General features: G+C 41.7%; 1 protein-coding gene across 11 annotated transcripts in view; it reads left to right on the forward strand.

Annotated features, from left to right (window-relative positions):
* Nucleotides 1-25043, forward strand: part of Cit (citron rho-interacting serine/threonine kinase) — a 157735-nt gene that overhangs the window by 103791 nt on the left and 28901 nt on the right. For 10 of the 11 annotated variants that reach the window (XM_078039028.1, XM_078039029.1, XM_078039030.1 and 7 more), the window contains 6 exons: nt 1693-1890; nt 9924-9977; nt 16544-16741; nt 17295-17488; nt 20108-20243; nt 22365-22469. In XM_078039028.1, coding sequence (XP_077895154.1) covers nt 1693-1890; nt 9924-9977; nt 16544-16741; nt 17295-17488; nt 20108-20243; nt 22365-22469 — 885 coding nt within the window. The remainder of the gene's footprint in view (nt 1-1692; nt 1891-9923; nt 9978-16543; nt 16742-17294; nt 17489-20107; nt 20244-22364; nt 22470-25043) is intronic. The other variant, XM_078039031.1, reaches the window with a different exon arrangement.

Here is a 25043-nt window from a genome sequence, read left to right on the forward strand (position 1 = left end):
TGCCACCACAGCGTCGTAGTTGCCATCGTTACTAGAGAGGCTGTGGAGCACGATTCTCCCACTGGTTTGCTATGAAGCCCCAGATCTGGATCTCCAGCGAGGTCTTTCTCATGAGTTTCTGACCCGTTGTCTCCCAGGGAACTCAGGTTCAACACCTTAGCATGGACTTTGGTACCTGTCTCCTCTCACTGGCTCTTCCCTGCTCCTCCCCGTCGTGGCCTCTGGCCTCACTCTACCTAACTCCCCTCTGTCCTTTGTTCACTGCCCCAGCTCAAGTTGACTGCCAGATCCTGTTGGTCAAGGTTTTTATAAGTCCTCCTTCTCTTTGTGCCTGTGGCCTTTAGACTTGGATGCCACCTTTGCTAGGGAGGCTTCTCAGCAGGAAGGCTCCTCTGGACCCTACAGCCTGATGTGCTGAGGTCACCACCTGGGTTTCTCTTGGCGGTCTCCTTAGACCGTGAGCCCCTGAAGGCAGAGGGCATCTCTCATTTGCTTGGCCTTGGTCCCTAGAATGACCTTGCCAGTGTCTGTTAGGTCAACAGAAGTGCCGTGATCTCGTTCACCTCTGTATGTTTGAGTGTCTTGCTTCCCCTGTCTGGAATTTTCCATCCCTCTTATCTGCTTGTTTGACTCTTGTAAATTCAGATTCAGAGTTTGCCCCCCCGCCCTGATATGTTCCCTCCAAGTCCCCACATGTCCTGATTGTTGCAGTGACCACAGTATGTGGGAGTAGATGGTTTTTAATTTCTCACCAACTTGAAGGCAGACTGTCTTTCATCTCCATATTCCTTTTAACACAGAAATTGCTGAATACATTTCAAAGTGAGAAAAGAACTCGGGCACCTAATGAGAACGAGTCAGAGCGTGAACAGTTGAAATAAGTACAATTCACTTGCTGTTCCATTTACATTATAATTGTAAAGTCTTTCCTGTTACTAATATGAGACTATTTGTATTTCTTTAAGTATTTCTAGTAAAAATAATTGTTGTGGGGCTGGGGCTAGGGTTCAGCAGTGGAGCATTTGCCTAGCACATGTGAGGCACTGGGTTTGATTCTCAGCACCGCATATAAATAAACAAATAAAATAAAAAAGTCTATCAATAACTAAAAAAAAAGAATAATTGTAATTTTCATTTGATATTCTTCTCATTTTCCCAGGCCTTTGAATATTTTTAGGTAGCGGATGGTTAGTATATATAGTCTTGGTATCCTCAGGGCCTTGGTTCCAGGATCCCTCAGAGATACCAAAATCTGCAGCTGCTCAGTGTCTTATAAAATGGAGAAGTGTTTGCATAGAATCCACACGCATCCTCTTATATACTTTAACTCGTCCCTAGATTACTTAGAAATACCTAATACAATGCAAATGCTCTGTGCATAGCTGCTAGACTGTATTATTTAGGGAATAATGATAAGTCTGTGCATGTTGAGTAAATATGCAATTTGTTTTTCTCCAAATATTTTCAATCCATGGTTGGTTGAACTCGGGCAGAAGCTAGGGATCTGGAGGGCCAGCTGTGCATCCTCCCGTGTGCTCTCAGTTCTGCTGATTTCTGAAACACCTGGAAGTCAGGCCCATTTTCTTGCATTTCCCTGCCCCTAGTGAGTCCCTGGAAGATGGTTCCAAGAGCAGGTTTAAGCTTGTAGGTTGAGCAGCTCGAGGGTCTTCACTTTCCCTTGTCTCTCCTCAGGTCAGCCTGGAGCATGAGGAGCAGAAACTGGAACTGAAGCGCCAGCTCACGGAGCTGCAGCTGTCCTTGCAGGAGCGCGAGTCCCAGCTGACAGCCCTGCAGGCCGCCCGGGCTGCCCTGGAGAGCCAGCTTCGGCAAGCTAAGACAGAGCTGGAGGAGACTACAGCAGAAGCGGAAGAGGAGATCCAGGCTCTCACGGTAGGTCCAGGAGGCTCAGAAGGTCTGGGCTGGGGTGAGTGTGGCACTGAGGACTTTTGCTCACTCTTAGAGACTCCAAGAGGGAATAAGCCATCCAGAGATAATTAATGGGCAGCAAATTGGCTCAGGTAGACTTTTCCTATGTTGGAATTAGTATATAAGCTTGACTGGTAATAATAATAATCTGAGCTTTCCTTGGTACCCTGAAAAACTCCTCCTTTATGTTTCTTCCATCTTTTTAAAACAATCATGTTAAAAAATGCGATTTCAGCCAGTTTGTTTACCTGGGTCTTCTACATTCATTTTTAATAGTCATTAAAATAATAATAATGATGATGACGATGATCTTCTATCTTACAGCAGTCTTGCTACCATATTTCTGTTTTTTATTTTGGTTAAACTCGTTGGTGTTATCTTTATTTTAAGCTGGAGATTCTGCTTCATGTCCTTTGTATGCCTCTGGCATGAGCTGGATGGGACAGTCTTCCGAGTCAGAGGTTCTTTCTCTAAGAGGGACCTGTCTTACCTGCTCTTTCTGAGAGACTGAGTTACTCAGCTGGTTGTGTTGTTAGGAGGTAGAGCTTGGAGGGGCTTCACTGGACTCGGAACTTGGTTCTTTCTGGGAGTCTAAAAATGAGACTTTTTAGTTATTTTCCCACAGCCAAGCAGTCTCACAGGGTTAACAAAGCTTGCAAGAGTCTTAAAAGTAAAATGCCAACTCATCAGCAACTTAGAGAGATACAAGTGCCAAGTTAACTAGGGCATTCTGGGTGGCCAGTCCTCCTGTTTTCTTTCTCCTTTAGGGAATTCTACTTAGAAAACCCTATTACTCTTAGAAGGCTGCTTGGTGGGCCTGGATCCCGAGCCTAGAAAGCCGAATGAGTTTTCGTAGCTAATGTCAGCCACGCACACATGGTTCTCCCAGTAACGTTCTGTACCTGCCAAGCAGATGGGTATACTCACGCCTTCTGGTCAGGGTGCCCTCTCCTGTGGGCAGGGTACAATGCAGCTGATTGGGTTTGGTGTTTCCTAAATGGGTACCTTGTTCATTCTGATTCAACTTGGATGCTGGCCTTACCACCATCAGCTAATATCTCTAGTGCTTAATGATTACCTTATTTAAAAATAGCACTGTGTGTGTGTGTGTGTGTGTGTGTGTGTGTGTGTGTGTGTATGTGTATCTTTAAACCAGTTTTATTCTTAGAAGTTATCTTCTACTGTTGGGTTTGGGGATCCCAGTGTTTGAACCAAATTGGGGATGTGATCTTTGAGTGCCAGAATCCTTAGGAACTAATCAGGAATACAACGGCTTATATGATCCAGGTGGAAAATACTTGTGCAGCTTAGATTGTCCAGGACTTGTACCAACTCTGGGTATTGATTGAGACTTTAAATTCTGTCATCTGTATGAGGACGCTCATTCAGTGACACCCAATATTTAGTTTGGAAAAAAAAAAAAGTCACGAAATGCTTTGTATATTCTGCTTTGTTTTAAAATGGATCAAAAACAGTTTGGCAAGATACAAAACGGTAAAACCAGGACACAAGAAGAGGGACAAGGCAAAGAGAAAATAAGTGCCTGAAAAAGCAAAGGGGAGCTCAAAATGAAAGTTAAGTACAGGAGTGCAGCCAAGAAGGCCTGGCCCTTGCTGGGCGGGTGGGCGAAGAGAAATGCACCACAGACTGCATTTCTTAGCCGCTAGGGGGAGACACCCAAGTTTGAACCTCTGTTGTTTAACCCATTGTATATTGATATTTCTCCCCCTGTACAAACACCCAAGCTCTAAAAGAAAGAGAAAGAAACGTCAGCAATGTGATCCATATTTAATGAGAATTTGCTACCTGCCCAGTGCTCGCTCTCCAGCTTTTCTCTCCAGGAGATGGGCCTGTGATTCCCCAAGTCCTTTTCCTTCAGAGCAGCTGAGGAGGACGGTTTACCTTGCTGCTCTGTTGGAATTGGGAGGGCAGGTGGTGACCATGTATCTTATCCTGCTCTTGTTTGAAAGGAGGAGGAGGATGAGGATATAAAATAGAGCATGTGTCACTGCTGTTTATCTGGGGGAAATCAGTCCTTTAAATCCTGTCTTGCTGCTGGTTGGAATGTACTGTGTCTAATGGCTGCTAGAAGCCTAGCACAGCAGTCACGACTTAATTTAGTCAGATGAGATCACTGCCTCAAAGAGTCTTCTTTAAAAAAAAGAAAAAACTCCTGAGGTCTAAAAACTAGGGCTCTATCGATAGCTCTTGCAGATGAAGGTGCTGTGGAAACTATATCTGTTTAAAGTGCCTTGCTGGTAAACCCGTCCTGTGGAAATCCAAGGCTCGTATCAATATGCTTTAGTCCAGTTCTGAGGCCGTGGGCATTTCCCCTTCCTTCTTCTTGACATGGGAGTACCGGAGTATAGATATATGGGAGCACGTGGCTTGGTTGTTTTTGTTCTGAAGAGTATATTTTCCAATAGAAGAAGAAAATGGTCACAAATGTAATACTTTCCTATTGTGGGAGGCCCATGTTCAGACTCAACACAGGCATCCATCAAACTAAATCAGCCTGGATCTCAAGTGATCTCCTAGGAGATTTGTGAGCTTCGCAGCATGATGTTTTATCAATAAAAGGGAATGGTCAAGTGGGCTATTATTGTTTAATTCTAAGAGGTGTCCATCTCCTGGCCTGGAAGGAGCAGTTACCTTGTTTGGCCTCCGCCCCTGAGCCAAATTTGGTGGAGCACAGTTAAATTAAAGGTCACCGTTGAAGAAGATTGGCAGGGTCGAAGATTGTTGGCCTTCCTAATGCTTCCTTCCTTCCCACTCTCACTTTACCCATCCTGTTAATTGTACTTGCATTGAAATTGGCTATTAAAAGCTGAGATTGAATCAAGGTAGAGACCAACAGAGTCAAATTTAAACAGAAACCTGCTTTTAAAGATAACTTTATTGCTTATTACTTACTGCTAGAAAAGTATTCTTTTGTTTGTTTTTGGTTTTTGATCTGGACTTGGCATTCAACACTCCATGTGATCCCTTTGTCTGGGGAAGAGAATTTGAGCAGTGCACAGACCTGTCATGTGATGTGTTACGTGTGGGACAACCTGGTAGATGGCATGTGCTTTGGGAACACCAGCAAGGCCTGAGGGACATGCTTTGTGCTCCTGCTTCCATGTTCTTTTACTGATTCAGTCAAGAAACTAGATGAATAATCAAGAGTCCTAAGCCAGAGACACTAATGAAAAGGATCCTTCTCCCCGCATAGCAGAATCACAGGATCCCAAAGTCATCCTCTTTGATTCCTTAAAATCATCAATCAGTGCACGCTCTCATTCTTTTTACATAATTATCAAACCCTGGATTTAATTAGCAAGCCATCGGCATGATAGTCAAGATATGAAATCTGGGGCATGGAAGGTGACATTCCTGCGAGGTGCCTGCCCACCAGGGAAGGGATGGATTGCATGGAAGCCTGAGGGTTCTAGAATCCTGACTGTTGACCCCAGGAGGTGGTCAGACATCTGAAGCCTGTTTCCTTCCTCAGTTCTGCAAGTCTTTCCTCTCATCGTGGCCTCATTGTAATTTCCTTTACCTTTCTTCATCTTGTAGCTTTCCGTATAAAAACTCCCAAAAGAGGGTGCCTGTGGTCCTCAGGCAAGGCCAGTCTGCTCAGCCTACCTTGAGGTCACCGAACTCCTAGGTCAGTGATTTGCAAGCCAGTCTGTGGATCCCTAGTGGGTCTCAAGGTCAGACCATTTTGGTAGCAATACTAAGATATCATTTGACTTTTTTTTTCTTTTTAACTGTTAACATTTGCACTCTCTGGGACCCTCAATCATTTTTAAGTGTGTCGATATTATTCCCTGTAGTGCCTAATACCCAGTTAGCATTCATATTTTTCATTGAGGGAATCCAAAGTTTATCTTATGTATTTTACTGGCCTTGTGTATTTTATTTTGTGACCTTTGGTTTTGTTTTTTTTTTTTTTACACAATTTATTGTAAAGAAACTTGAATCATGTATTTCTTAACTATTTTCTTACTCAAATCAGTTCAGTAGTTTAGTGCTTATAGTATTTCCAGCATCCTCGACAGGATCAGTTTTTTTTTCATAATCAATAATAAATCAAAAGTCCTAGCCATTGTAGTTTATTACATTGTACTTTCAGAAAGAATTGCTATTTGATGTGTTGAAATGATCCAAAAACCATATGGTTGATTTTAATGGAAATGAACTCTTATTAGTGATTGAAATTTTAGATTCCAATGGGACAGATAAATGAGTTTTTAATGGTGCAGTGTTATTTGGAAACTATGCTATTAATAAGAAAGTAGAACATAATAAGAAAGTGGAACAGGGTTTTTGTCTCCATGTATAGGCCAGTGAATTTGTTTTTATGATCAATGTTTATACTTCAAAGGAGTTGATTCCACCCTTGGCTTCTCATTTGTCTTTGAAACATTTAACACCAAATAGTCTTTTAGAGCAGGTGCTGGGAAAGTATAGCTAGTGGACAGAATCCATTCTGTCACCTGTTTTCTGTAAATAAAGTTTTATTGGAACACAGTCACATTCATTTACATATTATCTATGGCTGCTCTTGGTCTATGAGTTCAGATCTGAGTCCACCAAAGTTCCAGCAAACTCAGTATATTTTAAGAAAAGGTTTGTTGACCCCTGACCTAAATTTGATTAATGTAAGGGCTTATGGTTCCTCTAGGAAGGATCTTTGCCTTTTATCTTGGAATGCACTAGAGGGGGTTGGGTGGTCCTTGGGGCCAGGCTGCTGCTGGCCTCAGGCTGCTTGTGTCATTGATCACAAATGAGATCTCAACAATAGTGCAGATGGCCATATTCTTATGTTGGGTAATTACCATCATAACAAAATATTGAGATAATTATCTTATAAAGAGGCAAAGCTTATTTTGGCTCACAGTTTTGGTTGTTCCAGTCCAGGACTGATTGATTCCTTTTGTTTGGGCCTGTGGCAAGGCAGCACATGGAGGGTACATGGTGGATCAACATGGCTCAACTCATGAGCAGAAAGCAAAGATGGAGGAAGACGATGAAGCCAGGGTCCCCAGTCCCTCTCAGGGGCATGCCCCCCAGGGATGTAAGGGCCTTCCACTAGTCCTACCACCTAAAGGACAACAGAACCTTCTAATGGTGCCACTCTGTGGACTAAACCTTAACACATGGACCTTTGGGGACATTTCAGTATCTAGACTATATCACTCAGCAGAAATTGGATTGAAAAAATTTTTTGAAAAGTTATGATTCATTAATTTAGTCCATTAAAAACATGGACAAATTATTTGGGAAGTTAGTTTGAACTTTATTTATGAATCTGTCCATGTAACTATCTGTTTTTTCTTTATTTTGTTTTATCATTTATCCAGTGCTCTTCATTCTTTTGTGTAGGTCCAAATTTCTGTTGTCATTTTCCTTCTGACCAAAATACTTCCTTTAATATAGTGTAAGTCTGGTGGTGACAAATTCTTTCAGCTCTGGTATGTCTGAGAAGGCCTTTATTTCATCTTCATTTTTTGAAAGATTTTTGCTGCGTATAAAATTCTAGGTTGATAGTTATTTTTTTTCTTTCAGTACTTAAAAGATTTTGCTATTCTAGCCCCGCCCCCATATACTATCTTTTATGATAAATCTGTCTTGTCTTTGTTTCTCTAAATGTAACAGGTCTTTCTTTTCTGGTTTGTTTTACTATTTCCCCCTTTATTCATGGTTTTAAGCAGTTTGATCACTATGTACTTCAGGTTAATTTTCTTCTTTTTTTGTGTGTGTGCTAATGGTTCTTTGAACATTTTGTATCTGTGTTTTGATGGCTTTCATCAACTTTGGGAAATTTGTGGCCATTATTCTTCTTTTTTTTTCTGTCTCACCTGTGTATAACTTCAGAGACACTAACTATGTGGATATTAGACCTCTCAAAGTTGTCTCACAGCTCACTGATGCTCTGTTCATTTTTTTCTATGCTTCATTTTGGGTAGTTTCTATTGCTGTCTCTTCAATTTTACTTATCTTTTCTTCTAAAGTATGTAATCTGCTATTATAAGCTTACCTTAATTTATGAGAAATATACATAATAGATCTAAAATTTTTGAGTTGTCATAAGTTCTTTTTATGGAGAGCCTTTTTTTTTAATTTTTTTTATTTTTTTTAAGAGAAGGACCACTTTTACCTCTGCCTGAAACTGGATAGTTCTTTGGGTTTTCATAGCTCAGCAAATGATACCATAATCTACTTAATTTCTCAAGAATGTCTTTGATTCCTCTTTTGCGTCCACCCCCAAGCCATCTGCAAATCCTTTTCGTTAAATGTGTACACACTCATCCCTTGGTATGGGGGGGGATTCTTAGCAGGACCATACCCCACACATACCAAAATCTGCACATGCTCAAGTCCCTTATATGAAATGGCTTAGTATTTGCATAGAATCTATGTGCATCTCCTCATGTACTTTAAATATAGATTACTCATAATACCTAATATAATGTAAACATTATGTAATTAGTTGTTATAGTATAGTGTTTAGGGAATAATAAGAAAATATATATATATATATATATATATATATATATATATATATGTATGTATTTAGTAAGAAAGTAAATTTTTTCCCCCTACTATTTCCTGTCCACAGCTGTATCTGTGGTTGTGGAACCCATAGATAGAGGGCCAACTCTATGGTGTATTTCATTGATTTTAAGGCATCTGAAATCAGGATGCATTTTATAGTCTTTTTAGACATGAACATGCCCTGGTTTAATTGACACACCTTTCTTTCTCACTGATATGTACATTAGTGATAGACCTTAATAGTTGATAGCCACCTGAATCTGATGAGTTATGGTATCTTAACAAAAGTTTACTAAGATAGTGCTCACCTTTACTAACCAAGGCATATTCTGATGTTTTCTGTCCTGTTTATTCTATTTCATTGAATATAGCAAACCAAAAATCTAAAAACCTCACTTTCCATGCTTGCCACTGGGTCCTACTCTGAAGCTTGCAACCCCCTGTGGCCACTCTGCGCTTTTCTTCATCAGATACACCAAACCCTTTTTTGCCTGAGGACTTTACCAATGCTATGCCCTCTGCCCTCTCCTGTATTTTGAAAGTTAGCTCCTCCTCCTGTAGATTTCAAGGTACATGTCACCTCCTCAGAGAAACCCCTTGGCCACCTCGTCTAAGTTCCCATCAACTCTCTCCTATTCTTTTTTACTGACCCCTTCATGGTGTCTGATCCAGTCTGCAGTCATGCACTTATCTACTTCCTGTCTCTCCTCACCAGAATGAAGGTGTAGGCCACATGTTGCTAACCCTACCACACCGCTAGGCATACTCCATACACTCAAAAAAATTTTGTCAACTCAAGTGAATACTGCTGTTTTGGAGCAGCTTTGCCTCAGAGAATGCCTGTTCATTTGCTTCAAGGTCAATGTAAGATTTTCTGAATCTCAGCAGCTTTTGATTTAAAAGGAAAAAAAAAAATTTCTACTTTTTCCTGGCAATTGTCTTGTGTCTGCATGTCTCTCTCTCTCTCTCTCTCTCTCTCTCTCTCTCTCTCTCTCTCTCTCTATCTATCTATCTCTCTCTGTGTGTGTGTGTGTGTGTGTGTGTGTGTGTGTGTGTGTGTGTGTATGTGTGTGTCTAGAAGGCTGGGGAGGAGTTGTTTAGAGGGAAGAGAACAGTGAGTAGGACAAGTGAAGGAGAGTCCAAACTGCATCCTTTATTGCTTTTTTCCTTTTCTTCCAGAAGTCCCTAGATGTCAATAGGAATGTAGAAATACGTGTACAGGGTGTGCATGTGTGGTCTCAATAGTCCCCTGTTATTAACAGCGTTGTATATTCCTGTAACCTGTTTTTGATGTGGGGAGCACCTTGATGAGTGAGTCCTTGTGGAACAGGTGCTGGGGCTACTGCAACAGCACTCTCGGCCTTCCAGACAGATTGTGTTCTGTGTTTGACCCGTAGCATGTACAGTTGCTTTCTACCCTATGAAAAATTCATAATCAACTTCTTACCTTTTAGGCGCATAGAGATGAAATCCAGCGCAAATTTGATGCCCTTCGTAACAGCTGTACTGTGAGTATTAATTAACCAAAGATGGCTAAAATACTATGAAACTAAAACAAAGAAGGAAAAGGGGACATCTCTTTATAATACCAGTGACTGAATTTTGATATGAACTTGCAACATGAAGCAGATAATGTAGTCAAATTTTTTTGAGCACCAAATAACTAGTTTCTCAGAGTTCTATCAGTTTTTTAAAAAATCAAAACCAGAGTATTCCTCATGTTTGGGGGAAGAGGATAGCTGGGATGGTCAAAATAATTCTCACTGTGGAACTACCACTGGATCTCAGCCACAGCACAGAAATTCCAGGGCAACTCCTCCTCCTTCTTCAGTGTGGAAGGTTCCAGGGCCACCCCAGGCCAGAGAGTCCAAATGCTAGGGACAGTTGTATCCACAAGGCTTCTCCAGCCTGCTGCCTCTGCTGAGTCAAGACCAGCTAATTTTCCTGTGCATCTAGATGTCTGGCTCCTAACAGACATAGTCTGGCTTCGTAACATGCAAATTCAAGGCCTAGGGCCCTTTGTGCAAAGGTACTTATATCAGGAGAAGTAAATTCTATTAGCAGATAAACAACATTCATAGGTTATATAATAGGGTAGAGTCAATGGAAATGCAGAGTTTATTTTTTATCAAAACGAAAGACAAAAATAGGCCCATTTCACAAGATGGGAATGTTGTCCCTAGTTGTGTTCCCATCTCTTTTCTTTGGTCTGTTCACCACTTTATTACCTCTTAGTCCTTAGTGATACTGTCCTCGTTTGTACTGTTTGCATCTGTGGATTTCCAGGAACACCTCCCTTCATACATATTTTATGTTTTTATGATGATGAGCTCTTTATTTCCTCTTTAGCTACTATAACTGGGACATTAAGTCCTAACAGTTTGTGTGTGTGTGTTTTTTTTTAATTTAGGTAAATTGGATATAAAATGCAGATAGTGAAGTGCATAAAGTACACTAATCCTAAGTGTACAGCTCAGTGAAATTTTTACACCTATAGACAACTGTGCAATTGTGGTACAGATCAAGATGCAGGATGTTGAGCTGGCTGCAATGGCGCATGCCTATAATCCCAGCAACTCGGGGGCTGAAGCAGGAGGATTGCAGGTTCAAGGCCAACCTCAGCAACCTAGTGAGGTCCTAAGTAACTTAGTGAGACTCTGTCTCAGAATGAGAAATAAAAAGGGCTGGGGAGGTGGGGAAACCTGGGTTCAATCCTTAGTACCAAAAAGGTGGGGGGGGAAAGCTGCAGATGTTTCCCTCAGAAGTCTCCCTCAGGTACTCATTTCTCATTGGCATCCTTTTCTCAAAGTATTATTGCTAATTTTGGTCTCTGATACCATAGATTCGTTTTGCCTGTATTTGAACTTCATGTCAATGGAATCAGAGAGGATGTGCTCTTTTGGGCTTAGTAGTAGTTGTTATTGTTGTTGTTTAAATTGTCTGTGAGGTCCCTTCATGTTGTTGCCTCTGTCAATAGTTTGTTCCTTTTTATTACTGTAGTATTTGCAATGTATGAATAGATCTGTGTAGTTTATTTATCAGTTCTCATTGTTGATGGACATTTTAGGTTGTTTCCATGATGCATGGAGCTGTTTAGAAAAATATCCCTGTTGCAGGCCTTTGGTGGCTGTAGATACTTATTTTTGGTGAGCTTATAGCCAGGAGTGGAATATGCCTCTGTTTGGCAGACAGATTTTTGGTTCATGTTTCCAGATATGATGGTTGGATCAGGGTAGACATGCCTTAAAATGCCTGTTGATTTCTCCATCCCTCCTGCCTTCCTTAAGGAGTTGGTGGATCTTATTCGTGTAATCTCTTCTCTTCTGCCTAGTTTTTAGTTTCTTGTTGTCTTGGTTTCTTATTTTTATACCAGAGTTATTTGCTTATATTACATACACATTCATGAATGATCAGTGAGTAGAATACAGATCATAGTTTTCTTGAAACTTGAATGGTTTTAAAATGTATTATTCATCAGTAATCTTGTTTCATTTATCTGAAATTCTCCTTTCTCTCTTTCTTTTGGAGTAAGAAATTAAAAGGAATTATAGCTTTATGGAGATATAATTGGTATATAATTAACATAGTGTTATAATGTAGATGTACCTGTGAAACCAAAAGAATCAAAATGGTGAACGTACCCATCACTCTTTAAAGGTTCCCTGCTACGCTTTTGTAATCCACACTGCCCCCCATTTTAACAATTGGATGTCTATTTTTAATGGGAAGTGCCAGGAGGTGGGATGAATTTGGTGTCTGGTTTATTTATATAATGTTTGGACTGTCCACCTTTCCTCTTCCTGGAACAGTGACTTCTAATCATTGCTTCATTTACCTCTGGTATTCTGGGGGACCTTCCCAAGTGGGAGGGAGAACCTGAGAAAGTGACCCCCACCCACAGGTCAGCTTGAGCAACTGGGTGACTTCATGGTCTATGCCATGCTCTCTGGAGTCAGGCATTAAGCTCAAATGATAAACTAGCCTCCTAGTAACCTATGCGACATTATCCTCCCAAGCTTCCATTTCTTTGTCTGTAAAATGGGGATAGAATGGCCTACTCTTAGTTGTAATATGCCACTGCTTGTCTGATACATAATCAATTTAATAACTGTTCTCTGGGTGATGGAAGAGAGAGAGCTGCTTAGTTCCAGTGTACATTTAAGTTTCAGAAACAGTAAGATTTAGGAAACATTGAGTCACAGAGTTTGGTAATAATACCTCCCTCGTAGGTTTCCTGCAGGGATTAAATGAGATGAGACACACAAAGCACTTGCACACGGCCTTGTCCATGGGAGGCACTGAGCAGTGTTATTACCGTGGGCTTATAACCTCCAGCTTGGAAAATGGTCTGCTTCTTGAAAACCCCTACTTTAGAGCCACATTCAATCACAAAAGCGGATATCAGTGATACTTTTGCAAGTTCAAGGCCCCTTTAAAGACGCTTTGGGAGAGAATGATGGATATTCCTTTCTTTTTGGTGCTGTCCAAAATTGTCCCTGCTAGGAAATGTCATCTTTGTTTCTGGTGAGAACTCCTTCCTATAATAGCTCAATTGATAGGAGCACCCAGTTAGCAGCTTCCAACAAGCTGGAGCAATAAGATTTGTCAAGCTCAGACCATTGCTCTATTTTGAAGGGATTTAAAAAAGGATTTGATTCAATCTGGCACCTAAAACCCTACCTCAGTCTGTTTTAGAGGGGAGTTGGTGGGCAAACATATGACACAGCTTTAATTATGAATCAATCTGTCAGCTATAAGATTAAAAATAAATAATATGCAAATAGCTGCCTTCAGGAAAGAGCGAGGCATTAAAATAGGATTTCAGGCCTATGTGGTTTTAGCCTGATGCTCATTATTTGCCTGGTTTCTTCACCCCTAATGTTCACTGGACATTCACCTGGCAGCTCACCTCTCCTGATCTCTTAGTTAGCTATGAGGGGTCAAGATCTCCTTCTCAGAACCATGAGGTTTGCACGACAGCCTTGAAAACCAACAGATAACCCCACACAGAGACTTTTACTTTTTAAAAAAATTGGACACAGAGTAGATAATTCTTTATATCCCTGTTCTCTCTTAGAAAACAGCAGCAAGATTTCTTATCTGCAAAAATAGCACATAAGGAAGTTCGGCTGGCTCCTGCCTTAGGAACCTGTCTCCCTTATCTTTACTGTTGAGATGGAATCAGCCTTACAGTTTGTCTTTTTTACCCTCTATCCTTGGGGTTCAAAGGTTAGCAGACTCTTAACCTAAGTCTGTCAATAAACAGATCACTTGCCCTTGGTATAAAGAGAGCATACTCATGGCCCCAAAATAGACTTAAGCATCTTGCATATGACCTGGTTCAAAAGCAAGAAGGGTTACCTTGAGTGGTCGATCATTTCAAGATTCAAAGATCTGGGAGGGAAAAAAAGAGAAACAAATAGCTCTTTCCCTGTTGGAGAGGAGCAGCATGCTGTAGGGATAAGAGCAGAGGTTCTTGACTTTGAGTGCCGGCTTTGCATCTGGCTTTGTTATCCACTCTCAGCGTGTTGCTGGGCAAGTCACCTCCCTCCCTGCTGCCCCAATTTCCCCATGTATAAAATGGGGGTACAATAATACCTACTTCAAAGGACACTGTAAACATTGCCTATTATACTTTTCTTTTTTAACCATTGGGACCATTAATTTACTGCCTGTGTTTCAAGTCGGCTTTGCGCCTATAAACTCACTAATATGCGTATATAGATGTGTCTAGCACTTAACTATAGCTCCAGCCACTTGAAACAGGTCCACAGCTGATGTGCTGTGACATGAGCAGACAGAACGTGTAAGAAGTTAAAATGCTTTAAATCTTTGCATGGGAGCTTGACATGGATTCAGAATCCTCATATTGTCAAATGCACAAAATAGGGACAACGACCAAATATAGAACCAGCAGTCACAAGCTGGGAATAGGAATCAGAGACATGGGCGACAACAGGGAAATGGAGGGGCTCTTCCTACTCCAGTGATCCCCCTGCAATTGAAGTGCAAGTGAAAACCTCCCCCCACGGCTTTTCCATGTGTTTCTCCTTTAGCCTTTTATAACCTAAATTAAGGGAGAAACGAAGAGATGGCAGAAATGGGCTCATAATAAACTATTTTTTTTTCATGAATCAAAGGAAGACTTAAGTGGCATTTTGACTAGCGAGTAAATTTATATATTCTGTGAGAATTGTATACTTCTCTACATTCTTTCCTATAGTCTGTTCCCCAAGAGGCTTGAAAAATTAAACATTTTGGTCATTAGTTTTTTTTTGGTTGATAGACAGAATGCCTTCATTTTGTTTCTCTTTATGTGGTGCTAAGGATCGAACCCAGTGCCTCACACATTCTAGGCCAGCGCTCTGCCACTGAGCTACAGCTTCAGCCCCTGGTCATTAGTTTTTATTCTGTATATTTCACAGGACACATTAAGGTCAAATGGTGTACAAGAAAACTCAAACAATACAAACATATGAGAAGTCAGCCCAGTATGTACATATTGTCACAGGTGGAGATGCCTCTGCAGCTGAGCCCAAGGTGGCCCATTTGGGTTCCAGAATCCATTATGCAGCCTGTCTCCCAGCTGGTTTGCCACAGTCTCACTGTCTTTGGGGAAAAGGTTGAAGGAAGTACAGTCAATTGGTGGAGAGGCTTAAAACCAGGAGCAAAAGTATCCGATTGGTTGGGTTTGCTCCCTAGAGAAAGGCATAAGTTGAACACATGGTCGTTGTTTGTTCACTGCTACTGACTGTGGGAGAGTTGACCATGTCACAGAAAGGGTGACACAATGACCCTCCAAGGTGTTAACTGTCTGCTAGGAATGACAAAGATGTATGCCTTCCCCCTTGATAAAGAAGGTGCCTCACCCAATAACCTTTATCCCCCTCTTATAGCTGCCAGCGTGCCTCAGGTTAAAATCAACATGGGTTCTGACATTAAAAACCAAATTACTACACCACTTTCCTACCTCAGAAGGTTCTCAGCTCAGTTAACAAAATGAAAAGCTGTGTTTTCCAAGCCACATTGAACAAATGTCCTTAATTGATGTTCTCTAACTTTATGGGTTTGGAAAGATTGTTTTCTTTTCAAATTGATAATCAGAGTGGATTAAAACAGGGAATTAGTAGTGGAAACAATGGTAACATTTCATAAAGTAAGTAACCATACGCTAAAGACGTTTCCTTTTAATTTACTTCTTTTCGTTGCATAAAATTTAATTTACAGCCCCTATGCCTCATTCCAACTATTATTAGAAAATTGCCCTTAAACTTCTAAAGTGTTTTATATAAAAGCTCACTGCAAGCACCGATACTAAACCTCAGCTAAGAGAATAGAAAAGCTAAATGTACTGGAATTGAAGTCATTCTGCCATTGAGCAGGGAAATAATTTAGCAAAACCAGATTAAATCTCTCTCAAAAAAATGACAATTTCATATAGGCTGAGAGCTAACTGTAGAGTAAAATCCATTGAAGCAATGCTGTTATGCAGTATTGTATTTTCAGGACTTTTCCAAGCTTCCCTTAAGATTTTTTTCCTCTTGATTACATGAAATTAAATCCATTGCCTGTGATAATTATTCAACTAACTATCCTTCCCTGTCAGTATTCCTTGATAGGAACTTGATTTGGCTCTCTCTACTGTGGCCATTTCTGATGACAGCATCTGTAGATGGTGTCGAGGTCATTAGCCTAACTAGGTGATTGTGACACCTTGGCAAATTTTTCATGGCTTGCATTTCCCCCTCCCTTGTATTTTTGTCCCCCTGATTTTAACCTGCTCTCATGCCAGCTTGCCTCATCCACACAGCAGCCACTTTTGATTGATTTGTCTTTGCCGTGTTTTCCAGATGAACCCTGAGTTAGCGAGGAACCTAGACTTTCCTTTTTCTCCCTCTGTGTAGTGGAGACCTGGGTGGGTGTGGGAATTGAGGTCTGGCCTCATGGGTAGACAGCTGTGCTTTGATTGCCAGTGTCACGCAGGTGCAAAAACCATCGCTAGTGTGGTTTTTAAGCAGTTCATTGCTTAAAATTAATTCTGTTGGAGCATTACTGGATTCCTTTCCCCTTTCAGGTCATCACAGACCTGGAGGAGCAGCTAAACCAGCTGACTGAGGACAACGCTGAACTCAACAACCAAAACTTCTATCTGTCCAAACAACTCGATGAGGCATCTGGTGCCAATGATGAGATAGTCCAGCTTCGAAGTGAGGTGGACCATCTTCGCCGCGAGATCACCGAGAGGGAGATGCAGCTCACCAGCCAGAAGCAAGTGAGGAGACTAAGCAAGGCCCTGAGGTCCCTGGAGGACACTCACGAGGGTTTGGAAGGAGGGTTCTAAGACACAAGTTTTGTTCAGTAACCAGGCTCCTTTTCAATCATGTCTTATTGCCAAGGTTTTGAGATTTTAAAAAGTGGCTTTACAAAGTAGATAGTAGTTCTTCTTAATTTTGATTTTAAAAGATGAAGAATAAAAAAATGGGAAGTTATACTCTATGTATCTATGATATGTCAAAATACATTGTACTGTCATGGAGAACTAAAAAGAACCAACAAAGATTAAAATTAAAATTGGATGCTTTGGGAGGCCAGCGTGAGCCACTTTGATATTAAGCTTAGTGGCCCCTGTGCTGGCTGGCTTTGGGTTCTGCTCCAAGATGGCAGCACAAGTGGCTTTTGACTCATTCCCACCAGTCGCCTTAGAAATGCAAACCATATTTCAGACTATAGTCAGGAGCTTGGGCTTTCTGAAACTGATCCAGCCAGAGTAATCCCTAGGAAACGTTTGTTGCTGCAAAGCACGACCCAGTGGTATTGATTTGCAGACGATGGAGGCTCTGAAGACCACGTGCACGATGCTGGAGGAGCAGGTCATGGATTTGGAGGCCCTGAATGATGAGCTGCTGGAGAAGGAGCGCCAGTGGGAGGCCTGGAGGAGTGTCCTTGGTGACGAGAAGTCCCAGTTTGAGTGTCGGGTTCGAGAGTTACAGAGGATGCTGGACACGGAGAAGCAGAGCAGGTGGGACTTCCTGGTTGCAGAAAGCCAGTGGCAGATGACTTTGGCTAGGTCTTCCTGAGAGTTTTGAGCCCATGGTCCTAGAACCAGGTTGCAAGACCAGGAGACTCTTAGGCAGATCAGGATGGGTGGTCACCTGACAGTAAATCTGGACACTATCAGTTGGATTCTGTGACATGTGGCTGGTATCTTTTTACCCTGGCAAAGGTCTGGGAGCCACTGCAAATAACTCAGTGCTGTCTTTGCAGAATCATTTTTACCAGTGTGCATCATTTCCTTATCACTGTGACCATGTAGCAAGGCCATCACCATTTTAACCCTTGTCATGTGTGCTTGCCAGTCTTCCCCTTATGCCAGGGCTTTTCAGCATTGGCACTGCTGACATTTTGGGCTGGATGATTCTTTGTTGTGGGGGAGCTGTGTTTTGCACTGGAGGCTGTGGAGTACAACCTCACTAGATACTAGAAGCAGCCCTTTTTCCAAGTTTTGGGAGGCCAGTGTGAGCCGCTTTGATTTTAAACTTAGTCGCCCCTGTGCTGGCTGGCTTTGGGTTCTGCTCCAAGATGGCAGCATAAGAGGCTTTTGACCCATTCCCACCACTCGCCTTAGGATGTAAAAGGAGAAATGCAAACTGTATATCAGACTGTAGTCAGGAGCTTGGGCTTTTCTGACACTGATCCAGCCAGAGTAACCCCTAGGAATGTCCTTTAGACTGGGGGGGAAATTGCGCCCAGTTGAGAACCACCACTCTACAAGAATAGTTGAGTGGGTTCCCCCTCCCACCCTTCCCCCTCTCCCCCTCCCCTCTTCCCCTCTCCCCCTCCTCCACCCCACGTTGTAGGAAATGAGTTTGAGCAGCATTTGTTTCCATATCTCCCTAAGCATGGAGTTTCCTTCTTGCAAAGGAAGAAGGTGCATGATGCAGGGGTGGCTATTTACAATGAAGATGCCTTCAGTTTGAAGAGTTACCATGAAAGTTTTGTAACTCATGGCAGGAATGTGTTTGTTCTCGCATAACTGGCATGCTGTAAATGCTTACTGATGGAAGGAAATGACCTGGAAGAGCAGGAACCCTTTCCTCGTTGCAGGAGGACACTGTGGGCCAGCAGTGGCCCTGTGATTTTCTGTCTGCAAAGCGGATTTGTAGTTGCCCTTCACAGCTCTGCTAATGTTGCCTTCCTGTGAATCTCACCTTCCTGTGGTTCTCTGAATTCCTTAAGCAAGATAAACTATACTGAGAAATACCCACTGCTTAATTAGGCTGTATTCTACTCATGTTGGTATCTCCCACTTGGCATTGGTCCATAGTATGCTCAGTGCGGGGTGTTGCAGGGATGATATATGCAAAGTTCAGTTGAGCTGGGAAGGCTGGAGCAGAAAACACAAACCCTCAAGTTTCCAAGGGAACCAATGGAAGTAGTTCTGTTTTGAACATTTTCCCGTACACGGTGTTTGCTGAGGTGAGGGGCTGCTGTTTTAAGACCCTGTTCCTGCTTTCCTCCGTCTTGGTAGAAGTTCTCACTGCTCTCCCACAGACCCCTTCCCTCCCACCCTCAAGTCCAGCTCCTATCTGAGTTGTTTCTAGGGTACTTCAGGGATAATTTTGGGGGTCGGATCTAGCCTCAGAATCAAAAAATACGCAGGCACACATGGAAAGTGTAATTATGGACTGTGCTTGGAAGACTAGCCTTAGCCTACTTTCAAATCTACTTTCAGGGCAATTGTGAGAGGTCTTACCTTTTTCTTTCTTTCTTTCTTTCTTTCTTTCCTTGTCTTTTTGTTTTCTTTTTTGGTATTAAGTGGGATACTGAGGTGAGTAAAATATAATTCTTAATCCTTGTCCTCCACAGGCTAAGAGTCTAGCAGAGTAGGGGAGCTGTGTATTCTCTTTGCACCTGAAAGAGTGAGGTGTGCTAGGGGAGGAGTACACTGCTGTTTCAGACATAGGGTGAGGGAGAAGGGACATTGGGGAAGAGGTTATGGAAGACACAGCATTTGAGTTTATCCTTAAAGACGGGGTAAGACTTGAGTCCCTAGAGTAATGAAGGAGAGTCTTGCCCGTGGAGGAGATTGTACAAGCCAAACGTAGCAGCAGGAAAACGTGGTACCTAACTGGGGGTAAGGAAGTGACTTTCTCCAGTTTGCTTCTGGCTTTTGTGTCCTTTAACATTATTTAGATTATTTAGGCATGCATTCATCAGATTCAGATTTCAGTTTCCTAATGAGCACCCAAAACACTTATCCCCTGCATATGCTTTAAAGAGAGAAAATGTTTTATTGAATGGGGTCTCCCAGTGGTTCTTCAGGGGATACTCAATTCCATGTCCACCCCCGTGGGGAGAGAGTGGTGGGCTCTACACATCCTTATTCAGCTGGTTGCATTTGCAAATGCCGATTTTCCTTCAGCTTTTGAAAGTCAGTCTTCCAGGAACTTTGCCTCTCAAGGGTTATTTCACCCAGAATCTGAAGTGGGTCAGATCTTTGCTCCGTAAGCTGCCAGAAAAGAAGATGTAATTTGGAGGAAGGCCTGTGGAGTTGCTCATCAGGACTGGAGGTGCAGCAGCCTTTCTCCAGGTGGGCAGTGGTGGGGCTTCTGAAAGCAGGCCTGTGTTTTCCTGGCAGGGCGAGAGCTGACCAGCGGATCACTGAGTCTCGCCAGGTGGTGGAGTTGGCAGTGAAAGAGCACAAGGCTGAGATTCTCGCTCTGCAACAGGCTCTCAAAGAACAGAAGCTGAAAGCTGAGAGCCTCTCTGACAAGGTCAGCGCCCAGGCCTTCTGCCTTTTAGGACAACATTTTTGTTTCCTTCTTTTAAAGGCATGCTTGACACAAATTCAAGTGCAATCTGTGGTAAACAGATTTCATAAGTATACATTCACTCATTCCAAAAAGTCAGTTATGACTCACTGTGGGACATCTTTGGTTGGCAGTAGCATAGGTGGGTGTGGTAGGAAGTGGGTTATCACAGCTGGTCAGAGGCTTCTTAACATCTACCTGCCTTGGCTCCAGAGTCCAAATTGTGGTCTGGGTGCACCATTCTTTGGTTTTCTGGGATCTTGTTTCTAGAAGGTTTTGGGATTTAATGTTGAGCATGCTTGGGAAGAGCATGGTGGCAATGACTAATGTTTACTATTGCTGCAATCATAGACAGCTCAGCTTCTCCATTTTCCAAGTTCAGGAACACAAAAGGGCCTATCTGAATCTGTATTCTGTCATTCTAACAAAATACCTGCAGCCAGATGTAAAGAATAAATATATGTTTGTTTGGTTCACAGTTCTGCAGGCTGGGAATGTCAAGCACATAGTAAGGGCCTTCTCACTGCATGATAGCATGGGGGAGGATGTCACATGGTGAGGCAGAGTAAGTGTGCTAGCTCCAGTGTCTCTCTTTCTCTTCTTAAGAAGCCCTTAATGCTATCCTGGAGCCCCTCCCCTATAACCTCATCTAATACCAATTATCTCCCGTGGGCCCCACCTCCAGATACCATCAACATGTGAATTTGGGGATTGAGTCTCCAATGCAAGAACTTTTGGGGGGCACATTCAAACATAGCAGGGTCTAATGATACATGTGATCCTTAGTATTTCATACTGGAAACACATTGTGTTCTGTCTATGCACCATTCCTTGAAATTTGCAGAGCAATGGACCAATGTTTTGGACATTTTATCTACTAGTCTTGAAAGAAAAATATGGATTTTGTATTTTATATAACTTTGCTATTCCACATTTATAAAAGTAATTATTTAGGATCATTCTGGAACATACAGAAATCACAGAATAGTAAAGGGAAAAATGACTGGTAACCTATTACCTTGTTACATTGGTGACTTTATTCGCAGTATCTTGTTTGTGTATGTTTTGCACACACACACACACACACACACACACACACACACACACACACACACACTATACCCACACATTTATTTTGTAAACTTAGAACTTAGGTTTGTTTGTTTTTAAAAAACATCGTATAACTAGAAGCTTTTCCTGAGTTACTGAATGTTTTTTTGAACATGTAATCCTGAAAAAAATCAAATTGCATGCTGGCATGTAATTTATACATTTCCCCTTGTGTTGGGAATTTGGGTTTCTTCCAATCTTTTTTTTGGGGGGGGGGAGCCATATAAATAACCTGATGAACGTAAGTTTTTATGAGTATTCGTGATTATTTCCTTACCGGAAATTCATAGAAACAGAATTTTGGATTCAAGGCTGGTGCTTCCTGCTCAGGAATGCTCCTGAATTCCCTGAGATTGATTTGTTTTCTTTCTTTTTTGTAAGTGTGAGGAAAGTAGATGTATTATTTAGAGACAAGTGAATCCTTTTATGTTTAACTTGAAGATTTATTTTTCCAACTGACTTTTCTTGAAATATTTGGTTGCCAGCTGTCCTTTAGCAATCCAGAAATTTCAGAATGATCTTTTCTCTGTCTTGTTTTATTGGGATGAAGTTCTCTTTTCCATACCTCTCTTATCCATTTTCACATGGTAAAGTGTCATGGTCAGGGCATGTGACTTGATGAGATCCTACATTTCATCCTAGAACCTGTGATGCTCGGCAAGGATTAAGCTCCTGGCATAGGACTGTTTAATTAAATTCAGCCAAAGAACTTCAGATCCATAAGTTCTCGCACCGTCATCCTCTCAGAACTCGAAGTAGCTATATATGTGACTCATCCCATAGAAACAATTCCTATCCTCAATATGGGAGACTTACCTGTTATATGGACTTCTATGTTTTCAAAAACACTACTGACATTCTGACTTTTTGAACTTGATTGTCCTTGATATGTGAAGGCCTGTGGACATTTAGAACAGTCATTAGTGTCTAGCATCCCTAAATGTGGCATCATGGCCAATTTTTCCCAATGTCCAGCTCAATGACCTGGAGAAGAAGCACGCCATGCTTGAAATGAATGCCCGAAGCTTGCAGCAGAAACTGGAGACAGAACGAGAGCTCAAACAGAGGCTTCTGGAAGAGGTGAGTGCAAATTACCTGGGAGGTAGAGCCAGGGGGGATTTAGAAAGTGAAAATTTGTTATGTTCACGTGGTCAGATCCAAGTCAGTCTTTAAGATTTTGAAGTAAGAACCTTTGAGGTAGAGTAGGGTGGTCCCATCATACATTCTATAAGATGTCGAGCACATTAAAATAATATGTCTCTGACTGGCGGGGTCTCCCTGTTGCTTGTATCCTCCTACATGGTGCTTAACAGAGTGTCAAGCACATAGTAAGTACGTGCTGAATAGAGGTTTATTAAATACATGGCTGAATGAATATTGAGTTAAATTGTTCTTTAGAGTTAATATTCAAAGTGTATTATGTTTCATGCTGATAGAACATCCATGCAAATTAGCTTCCCACACAGGGCAGGGATTTGATCAGATTATGCTGAGTGCCAAATTTCATGAGGACTTTTGAATGTGCACTTAATTCAATTAAAAATAATTGTGCCCTGCTTTTGAGACATAAGATGACAAGTTCAAATTGATCTCCTAACCCCATCCCTTATGTTATTTCATGTGCCTTTTCACAGAATTCTGGAAATTGCTATTTAAATTAATGATTACTTCCCACTCCCAACCAAAGCCCTATATGTTGAATCACTAATGATTCTGTTTTGTTCATTAGAATTGACCTGCAAGGGCAAATGTACTTTGTAAAGATATCTAAGGAAAAGTTGGACTCCAAAGAGTGTTCTGTTTAACCCATAATGAGCCCGGCAGTTTCGTTACCCAGAATCCCCTGTCGTCACATGGTGCTCACAGCTCCTGAGCCCTGCTGATAGGAATAATATCACTAGGCTGTTAAGTTTGAAAAGGGTAGTGAGACTATTGCAGGTGAGTATACAATGTCTCATAGAATGACACTTGAGAAATAAGGGTGGGAATTTGAGAAAGTCTACAGGTGGATAGTTGGTAATTACTGCATAACAGTGTGAATGTCCTTAATGCTACTGACCTGTGTACAAATGGCTACAATGACCCACCATGCAGGAGGGAGGCCCTGGGTGACCCCCCCCGAAAAAAAAAAAAGAAAGAAAAATGTAAGTTTTATATTATGTGTACCTCGCTGCAATAAGAAATTTTAAAATAAAATTGGTTTTACACACACACATATATGATTGAAATTCATTGAAAGTGACCCAAAGAATATTACTATATAGGTTGAGTAGCTCTTGTCCAAAATACTGGGACCCAGAAGTATTTTGAATTTCATTCTTTTTCAGATTTTGGGATATTTTTATATATGCATAATGAGCTATCTTAGAGATAGGACTCAAGTCTAATCATGAAATTCATTTGTGACTCATATACATCGTGCACACATAGGTGAAAGTAATTTTGCGCAAATTTTTTTTTTTTTTTTAATACTGAGGATTGAACCCAGGGATGCTCACCACTGAGCTACAGCTCTGGGCCTTTTATTTTTTATTTTGTGACACAGTGTTGCTAAGTTACCCAGTTGGCCTTGAAATTGTGAACCTCCTGCCTCAGCCTCCTGGATGTATGGGATTACAGGTGTGCACCACCAGGCCTGATGAATTTTATGCAATTTTTAAAATGTGCCTGTGTTTTGACTACAGTTTAGCACAATGAGATCAGGTGTAGAATTTTCAACAAGCAGTGTCATATTCATGCTCAAAATGTTTTGGATTTTGGAGCATTTCAGATTTTGGATTTTTGGAATTGGGATGCTCAACCTGTTAGAGTTTTTAACTCTACCTAGGGGTCAAATAGAGAGTTCTGGTCTTTTATCTGGGATCAATAGGCAATATTCCCACTTTGAGCTCGTGCTGGGAAGAAAATAGGAATACTAGATGCCCTTGACTGTCGTGTTTTCCTGAGGAGGGCAGGTTGACCCTAGCAGCTCAGTTCTTTGGCCTCAGGTGACATGGTGAGTCAGTGACAAGGCTAGGAATAGGATGCTGGAAGCCTGTCTCAGTCCCCCAGTTCTCACTTCTAACCCATGTGAGAACATTTCCATTCTCCCAGTCTGTCCCTCACAGATAGATGTTTGAGCACAGGCTTCTGGCTGACATTGAGCTTGAGTCAAATTTCAGACAATGGAAACCATTACGAAACAGGGAATGAGAGTTATCTATTCATTTATTTATGGCAACACTGGGCATCAAACCCAGGGCCTTGCACACAGAGAATGGTCTTTATTGGCCAAAACATGGCTGAGATCCCTGGTTGTGGAGTGCACTTTGTAACCATGGGCCCAAGGCCCCAACCTAAACATCTTCTTCATAGGAACAGAGAATTTTAGTAGGACAGAATCAGAGTCTCAAAATTAGAAGGAATATTTATGTCATCTAATCCAAATTCCCATCATGAGTCTCCTTATTGCCTTACTGGGACAAACTTCTCTAATAGAACTCTCTCTCACATCTTTCCTCTGGGGCCGGAAATGGCCTTAGAAGCTCTCTTGCCTTGACACTTACAGACCACCATCAGCCCATTGGAAGTAATGCCAGAGGTGAAGTCCAGTTACCAATCCTTGTCTCCTACTGAGATAGACACTGCCTTTTCCAACACTTTTCATGGGCATCC

The sequence above is a fragment of the Ictidomys tridecemlineatus genome, chromosome 2 (genome assembly GCF_052094955.1).
Source record: "Ictidomys tridecemlineatus isolate mIctTri1 chromosome 2, mIctTri1.hap1, whole genome shotgun sequence".
NCBI lineage: Eukaryota > Metazoa > Chordata > Mammalia > Rodentia > Sciuridae > Ictidomys > Ictidomys tridecemlineatus.